Source organism: Eimeria mitis, genomic scaffold, assembly GCF_000499745.2.
Source record: "Eimeria mitis Houghton genomic scaffold, Emh_scaff1547, whole genome shotgun sequence".
Taxonomy (NCBI): Eukaryota; Apicomplexa; class Conoidasida; order Eucoccidiorida; family Eimeriidae; genus Eimeria; species Eimeria mitis.
The window spans coordinates 1,901-10,745 of record NW_013569730.1 but is presented as its reverse complement, the minus strand read 5'-3'; the positions used below and the strand labels follow the sequence as shown (position 1 = coordinate 10,745).

The following is an 8,845-nucleotide window of genomic DNA, read 5'->3' as shown; positions in this document are numbered from 1 at the left end:
TATATATATATATATATATATATATATATATATATATATACGGCAAAAAAACCTAAATTGAATATGCATTCAAGCATAGACAACAAGCACACAAGACGACAGCAGAAGCTGGGGGCAGCAGCAGCAACAGCAGTGCAGCACGAAAGCAGCAGCCGTGCTGCAGCGAGTAAACAAAAACAGCAACAAAAAAGCAACAAAAAAAAAGCAACAAAAAAAGCAACAAAAGGAGGCAGACAAACCTGTCATGATGGCTATAGGTTGTCCCAACAAATTGTATAGCATCGGGTTGCTGCTGGCTTGGTCTCTGTTTGTGTTGTCTGCTGCAGTGCTGCCTCCGTCTGTTGCAGACACAGCAGCAGAAGTATACGAGGGGTGCTGCTGCTGCTGTTGCGGGTGTACAAGTTGTGCTGGTCTCCCCGATTCCTTATCAGTTGTTTCCTCAGCTGTTGTTGTTGCTGTTGCTGCTGCAGCAGCAGCAGCAGATGCCGTTGCCTGCTGCTGCTGCTGCTGCTGCTGCGCCTCCTTCAACTGATCCCCAGCAAACTCAGCACAAGGAGACATGTGCACAGATGACCGCTGCAGCAGATGGTCCCCCAATAGATCCAGAGACAGTGCGTCTTCGAGCCGCGCAAACAAGTCAAAGCCACTGCTCCCCACAACAGTACCATCAGGCCTCAGTACAGCATAGTATGAGGGGACTTCTGCTGCTGCTGCTGCTGCTGCTAATGCATGCGAAGCCTCACTACCGTCACCAGAACCACACAATCCATGCTGCTGCAGCAGATACAACTGCTGCTGCTGCTGAGACCACCGCAGCTCCGATGCCCCCACCTCCGTTGGTGCAGCACCCCCAACCCGCACGCTGCGTGTCTCGATAGACTCAGGTCTTCTGAGGCCCCCCCCATGAACAGTTTGTGCATACCCTTCCCTGTTAAGGGGGCCCCCGAGGGGGCCCCCTAGAGGGCCCCCAGGGGCCCCTAGTACCCCTGGTTGTGGGGGTGCCTTGGGCCCCAGTCTGCGTGTGTTGAGATGCAGGAGAGCCCGCTGCCGAACGACAACACCTATAAGTGCATATCCATATACAAGTAATGCATCTGCTAGAGCAACATTAAAGTTTAGGTTAAGCCAAGAAGCTCGGAGATCTAAAAGTGTGGGGTCTGTAAGAGACACTTTGCGCCCAACTGTCTCCAGTCTCCACGGCTCTATGGTTGCATCTGTTGTCCCCTCGAGTCTATTCAAATGCTCCGCGGAGACAACAAAACTCAAGTCGATGCTCGCCCACGGCTCCGACGCCATCATCAGGCGTCTTAGCCTTTCCCCGCTTGCTGCTTCGCGTACCCACGGGATGGGGGGCCCCTGGGGGCCCCCAGTACCCCCACCAGGTGGGCCCCCACCACCACCCGGGCCCCTAAACTGAGAAACAACCCAGCGACGGAAAGACTTAGGCAGACGGAAACGAGAGACACGGCGACGGCCGTGAGCCAGTAGACTGCCTTGGCGTTGTGCGTGTCGCGTGCACTTCACACTCCTGTGTTTTGCTGTTGAATGTTGCAGCAGCTGCTGCTGCTGTTGCTGCTGCTGCTGCTGGTGCTGCTGTTGCTGCTGTTGCTGCCCGGTGCCGCATGCAGATATCAGGGACGCCAGACCCGCCTCAAGCGTCAACCCAGCCTGGACGCCCTGCGTTGCTCCTCCCTGTTGCAGCTGTGTGCTGCTGTGTGCGGTCACCGAGCGCTGCTGCTGCTGCTGCTGCTGCTGCTGTCTTTCTTGCTGCTCTTCAACGTCTCTCCATATCCGCCAGAATACATCTCCTGTTGACCAGGCAGAGGCGATGTCGCTGCCGGTTGTCTCTCTCCTGTCTTCTGTGAAGGGGAGGGCCTGCAGTGTCTCGCTTGTTTGTAGTCTATCGTTAGTGCATAAGAAATGAGGCCCGTTACTGTCTCTGTCTCTGTCTCTGTCTCTTTCTTTCTCTCTTTCTCTGTCTCCTTGACGCCGACGAGAAGCACTCGCCAAAGAGGCAGATGCCATATTACGCAGCCCCCGAGACAGAGAACGAGACCCCAATCGTTCTTGCTGCGGCGGCTGCTGCACCTGCTGCTGCAGCTGCTGCTGCAACTGCTGCCGACGATCTCTCCGCTTCTCCTTTCTGCTAGAAGCAAAAGACATCAATGAATCCGCACCCACCACCGTGTCCTTAGGAGCACCTGAAACACAAGGTAAAGGGGCTCCCGTGGGGGCCCCCCCCGGGGCCCCCCCCGAGGCCCCCCCTTGTACTTCGCCGTCAGACTCTTGGCTGAAGAAGGAGTGAGAGGTCTGTGGGTTGAGTCTTGTGCCCGTTGCAGTCTCCGCCTGCTGCAGCAGCACCTGCTGCTGCTGCTGCTGCTGCTGCTGCTGCTGGTGTGTAGTTGTAGTTGTTCTGCTGTCTCTTCGCTTAACGGGGGCCTGCATGTGTATAAATCTGCGTCTGAGTTTGTGGTGCCTGGCGCAGAGTTCTTGGTGTTGTAGTCGAGTACAACAGGCCTTGAGGAATGGATCTGTGCATGCATCAAGAGTTGTGGGGCTGGGATCGAGTGGGATCGTCTCCGTACACCGGGGCCTTGACGCCCCCCTCAGCTCCACGTCCTCAACTGTAAGAGAAAAGCAACACTTTCTGCTGACACTGAATGTATCCCATAGAGACACCCGAAACAGCTCAGCAGACACCTCAAATGCCATTGCTGTTGTATGCAGCAACCCCCCCAATGCCTCCTGCGTCGTCAACACACAAGTTTTCTCTGTCTCCTCCTCGGGGACTGGTGGGGGGGCCCAGGGGGCCCCCCACAACCCCTCCCCTCCTCCTTCTGCTGCACCAGACAGCAGCAGAGACCCACCATCCCTTGTAGGCGACATACGGCGGTGCTGCTGCTGCAGGTACTGCTGCTGCTGCTGCTGCTGCTGCTCTTGCTGCTGCTCAGCAATGAAAGTCTCCAACACCGGGTTGAGGCCCCGGCCGGGGCCCCGTGACCCACCAGCAGCTGCTTCTTCTTCCGCATGCGCGTATGCTGCAGCAGCATACTGTTCATAAGCTGCTGCTGCTGCTGCTGCTGCTGATGGGTGTGTATGCGGTGGTGGTGGTAGGGTTGGTGTTGTTTGTCTGTGTTGGTTGCTGGTGGTTGCTGTGATAGATTTGGCTGCGCTGGTGAGGGTATCTGATGCCTCAGGTGCTGCAGCCTTGAGTTCATCCTGTGTTGGTGGTGGTGTGGGGAAAAGTTTATTAGTTTCTTCTGTAAGAGCATTAACAATAGATAGAAGTTGATAAGTAAGAACAACAGAAAGAGTATCGAGGGTTAGTAATACAGGCTCAACAACAAGACGCACACACAGACCCTCTGGCTCTGTTGCCTGCAGCAACCCATACCGCTGCCGCAGTGCAGCAGAGACATCAGGGGAGACACCACAGATACGTTCCTTCAATGCTTCAGCTGAGGGGAGACACAGAGACACCTGAAGCTCCATTCTTGTTGGAGACAGAAGGGGACTGCTGAGACGTAGAGGCTCCCAGGCCACCACACAAGGAAGCAAAGGAGACAGCAGCTCTGGCTGTGTTGCTACAGCACATAGACGCGATACATATAACCCCACACGTATAAGACAGGGACAATAAGGAGACAGTTGCTGCAGCGGGAACAAATCACTGCTCTCAACCTCTCTCACAAATGCAAGCTCCGGTATGTTGTATTCATCTGTCTCCTCCTGTTCCTGCTGCTGCTGACTCTGGTGTTGCTGCTGCTGTTGCTGCTGCTTCTGCTGCTGCTGCTGCTGGAGAGAGAACATGCCCAAGGAGAACTCAAACCCAGCAGAGACAGCAATCAGCTTGGGGACTCGTGCTGCGCATGCAGCGATCGCAGCTGTCCCCTCTGGCGTTGCTCTGTCTCTCCGCAGCACGAGGCGGCGGAGGCCCCTCCAGTAGTCTACTGCTGAGGCCTTGAGGGGCCTCGCTAAGAACCTCTTTCCTGTTTGTAGATTGCTGCTGCAGTACATCAGCTGCTGCGGCTGCTGCTGCTGCAGCAGCCCCGTGCTGCTGCGCCCCACACCCAACAGAGCTCTCCGTCCCCTCGCCGTTGCATTCGATACCCCTGCAGCAGCAGACGCGAGACCGGAGACGATCCCAGGGACAGCTCCAGCGATCCCATCGGGGACAAAGTGGTGCAGCAGCAACTGCTGCTGCTGCTGTTGCTGTTGCTGCTGCTGGGTGTCTCCTTTACGGCGTCTACCACCCCACGACCCCACCACTGTCCCTGTCTCCGTCGGGGGCCCCCCCTTACTCTCTACAGACAAAACGTTATCGAAGCGGAGACGGTTGAGGAGGTTTCTGCCTTTCTTGCCTAGGGCCCCCCCTGTGGGGGCAGCAGTGAGGGTACCGCTTGCATTGGTGGGCTTAGAAGTGTCCCCTTCTGTTGTGTCCCCATGCTGCTGCTGCTGCTGCTGCTGTTGCTGAATTTGTTGTTGCTGCTGCTGCTGCTGTCTCCTACGTTCACTGTGGGAGACAGCTGCTAGACCTGCTGCAGTTGTGCTGCGCTTACTGAAGGGGGTTTGCTGCTGTGTCTCTGCTTGCTGTGCAGCAGGCATGCGTACGGGTTCTGTTGGTAGCCATATCTCTACCTGCTGCATGCGGAGACGGAGATGCAGCTGCGGCAGTCTGCTGCAGTTGTTGAAGGCCTCGGGGCCCCCCGCGCACCCCACAGCTCGAACACTCTCTCCCGCAGCAAACGCGCTGCTGGGGAGACGCCAGCGCCCAGCCCGCTTCATGTGCTGCAGCATCATAGTGTCTCCGTTGCAGCCAGGGAGACGATGCCCCTCCCCCTCACTGTCTCCAAACTGGGGGAGACAGCTGTCTCCTCTCCCCCCAAATTGTGTCTCCTCTATAGCCCGCAGGAGACGCCCGTTGTCAAACATACTGGAGCCATTGGCGCTCTCTGCGGGGACCCATGCAGGTAAAGAACCAGGGACAACCAACTCATCATCCTGCTTACCCTCTCGCTGCTGCTGCTGCTGCTGCTGCTGTTGCTGCTGTTGCTGCTGCTGCTGCTGTTGCTGCTGCACTTGCTGCTGCTGCTCTGGAGGAGAGGACGCGGTTCTGGTAGTGTAGCGGGTGGAACACCGCAGGGGGAATTCGCCGAGCAGTTGAGCAGTCACTGACGTATCTCTGCAGCTTGCTGCTGCTGCTGCTGCTGCTGCTGCTGCTGCAGTTGGTGCTGCAGTTGGCGCTGCTGCTGCTGATTCAGTTTCAGGGGAAGAGATTTCGTGCTGCAGTGGTTGCTGCGTCCCCATACATGGGGGAGCTGAGTCAGAGGCCGAGGCAGCTGAGTCCCTGGGATCGTCTCCTCCCGCCAAGCTAAACCACCTGCTATCTGTTGTACCCATGCTGGGGTTTCTGCTGGGTGGGGCCTTCGATGAGTATCTCTTTCTCGCCCGCAGCAGGCGGTGCACGACGGCCTCGAGCTGCTGCTCGAGCAGCTCGGATGAAGAGACCCCCTCCTGCTGCTGCTGCTGCTGCTGCTGTTGCTGCTGCTGCTGTTGCTGGTGCTGCGGGTGAAGCGGAGACCAAGAAGGAGGAGGAGGAGGGGGCAGAGGAGGCGGAGGAGACTGGAAGGTGGGCATGTCTTCAGCTAGCTGGCTAGCCACCTGCAGCACTTCGTTGAGCACCTCCCATACTAACACCAGCCGTGTGTTAGCGAGAGAGACAACTGTCTCCACTGTCTCCTCGGTTGTGTTGCCAGAGAGACGCAGCTCCAGGTGAGGACGACGAGGACAACACTGCAGCAATGAACAAATACTCTTGCTGCTGCTGCTGCTGCTGCTGCTGCTGNTGCTGCTGCTGCTGCTGCTGCTGCTGCTGTGGGGGGCAAAACAAGTACGTCGACGGAAAGGACAATCTTCGTACCCTTTCTCCTCCGTTCTCGAATCTGTCCGCTGCTGCTGCTGCTGCTGCTGTTGCTGCTGCAGCTGCTGCTGGCTCACTGCTCTGGTCTCAGTGACGATGACAGCGCTGCGGGCTTTTTCCATTCGTTGTGTTGCTTGTTTGTCTCGGGCGACTGAATCTGTTTGGCTGCTTGGCTGCTGCAGATGCTGCTGCGCTGCTGCTGCTGCTGCTGCTGCTGCTGCCGGGCTGCTGCTGGTGTCGCATGTAACGAAGTTGCTGCGGGTGTCTCCTCTTGGGGGGAATATATGTTGGCTGGGTGCGGAGACAGTTTCCTGTGTCTCCTGTTGGTCGTGTGTGTGGGGTTGTTGTGGGGTGTCTGACGATCCCGATCCCAAGTATAGAGAAGAGAGACAGATGGGTGCGATGTTTGTATCATCTCTCAGCTCAGCCCCTTGCAGCGCAACACGAGCCTGCAGCAGTCCCTCAGTTGAGGTGAAGGCCTCGATGAAGCATTCCCCGAGCAGCAGCGTGACCAGTGGACCAATGGTCTGGTACGGCCTGTATGCCTGTCCGATGCATGGCTCTGTTAGGGGCAGACAAGCAGACAGCCAGCCCCCATAGGAGGGGACACAGCACCTGGGGGGCCCCCCAACATAACCCTGGAGGGGCCCCTCGGGGGCCCCCCCCCCTTCCCCTGATATCAACGACGCCGCCCGCTGCTGCGCGGACAGCCCGTCCATTGCGGATGCAGCCATCTGTGCAAATCCACTTAGAAAGCCCCCAACTCCTGCTGCAACAGGAGCTGTTCCTGCTGCTGCTGCTGACGCAACAGCAGCAGCAGCAGCAGCAGGAGAGTCGAAATGCCAACGCATCCGCCGGTGCTGCAGATGAAGCCCAGGCCCGCTGCTGCGAGGGGGCCCCCCACCCCCTCCAGCTGTATCCGTAGCTGTTGCGTGGGATCCAGTTGCTGCAGTTGCTGAGGTTGCTGCTGTTGCTGCTGTTGCTGCTGTGGATGCAGCAGCAGGCCCTGCTGCAACAGGAACAGCAAAGGAGTCCGCGTCTTCGTTGTCTCCTGCTGCTGCAGCAGGAGCCGAACCAGCAGCAGCAGCTGCTGCGTCTCGTGTGCTGCCCTTGTAGCTTATTGTGGGGCCCCGTCTAAGAAGAGACAGCCGGAGACCCCCCAGAGCGCAGTGTATCTCCACATACATGTCTCCTTGTTTGTTGTTGACGAGAGAGTCAGAGGCAGAGGCGAGGGCCTCCTGGGCCCTTGCTCGGCTCAGAGCCAGCTGGGTCCCCACGAGAGCAGTTGTATGGTCTACACCTGCTGCAGCGATCGAGGAGACAACTGTCTCCTCTTCTGGGTGTGAAGCCTTTCTCTGTTGCTGCTGCTGCTGCTGCTGCTGCTGTTGTTGTTGCTGTTTTTGTTCCTGCTCCAGCTCCACACACTTCGCCTCCATCTGCTGCACTATGCATGCATCCAGTGCTGCTTGCTGCTGTGCTGCATCTCTGAATATAGCCTCAAGCCGGGGAGAATAAGAATAAAATATCTCTAGGGACTCGGCTGCTAGGTTAGCTAACAACTCAATGTCGTGAGGAGACACTGACACCGCAATACTCTCTTGAATTATGTCCACCTGTATACAAACACCCCACATGTAAACATAATATATATATATATATATATATATATATATATATATATATATGTAGGTATATAGAGAAATAGAATATAAGAGGTGTGGCAGAAGTATAGTAACATACAGATAAGACACCTAATACACATGCAATGCTGCTGCACCGAAAACAACAGAAGAGATAAAGGAGACAGAGGAGACAACAGGAGACAGAGGAGACACAGGGGACAAGCGGAGACAGGAGACACAGGGGGCAAGAGGAGACAGGTTACACAGATGGAGGCGGAGGAGACAGGGGAGAAGCAGAAAAGACAAAGGAGACAAACGGAGACAGCTACTATACACAAAGACAGAGGATATACAAGGGGCCACAGGAGACAAACTGCTGCAAAGGGGACAGAGGAGACAAACAGCGACTGAGGAGACAAAACGAGAAGAAGAGAGAAGGGAGAGAGATGAGACAAAAGGAGACAGAGGAGACGATAGAGGGGGGAAAAGGAGACATATGAGGGGGAAAGGAGACAGAAAAAAAAAGGAGACCGAAAAAAAAAAGGAGACAGAGGAGACAAAAGGAGACAGCTGCGAATGCTTACATGAAAGGCGGGGACACCGGGCCTGTACTTATCGTGAGCAACCTTCAGAGAGATAGTACTTGTCTCCACGGGGCGGACGAGGTAAGAGACAGTTGAGTCTCCCCTCGTGTCTTCTGTCCCCCCAGTCTTAATCTGCTGCTGCTGCTGCTGCTGCTGCTGCTGCTGCTGCCATGCTGCTGCTGCTGACGCGAACCGGGTCTGTGGCGCAGCAGCAGCAGAGTCCCCTGCAGTCTCCAGATGGCTCCCCGCGAGGTCAGCAGCAGTTTGCTGCTGTGCAGCCCAAGAGGTACCGCCTGCTGCAGTTGCTGCTGCTGCTGCTGCTGCTGCTGATAGCTGCAGCAAGCTGCTAAGCCGACGAGGAAAGGGGACAATGAGGCCCCCCAAATACATCTGCAGCCGCAGCAGGTCTCTGCTGCAGGACATCGTCCTCGCCACAGTAAGGCCCGTTAGTCTGAGACAAACAACCAGCAGCAGCAAACAAAGCAGCAGCAGCAGCAGCAGCAGCAGCAGCAGCAACAGTTACACCATGATAAACAGCACCAGTAGCAGAAACAAACCCACACACAGAAGCAGCAGCAACCCTAAATATATCAGCAGGAACTGCAGCAGCAACAGTACGATGAAGAGCATCACCAGCAACCGCACATATAGGGCATATATATATATATATATATATATATATATATATATATATATATATATATATATATATATATATA

General features: G+C 56.0%; 1 protein-coding gene across 1 annotated transcript in view; it reads right to left on the bottom strand.

The window, feature by feature from the left end:
• Positions 1 to 52: 52 nt before the first annotated feature.
• The window catches only part of EMH_0039270 (uncharacterized protein), a gene marked incomplete at both ends in the record, with an annotated part of 10,150 nt that continues 1,357 nt past the window's right edge, over positions 53 to 8,845 (bottom strand). The window contains 4 exon segments of the mRNA XM_013495374.1: positions 53 to 108; positions 240 to 5,845; positions 5,849 to 7,533; positions 8,127 to 8,577. Of these exon segments, the coding sequence (XP_013350828.1) occupies positions 53 to 108; positions 240 to 5,845; positions 5,849 to 7,533; positions 8,127 to 8,577 (7,798 nt within the window).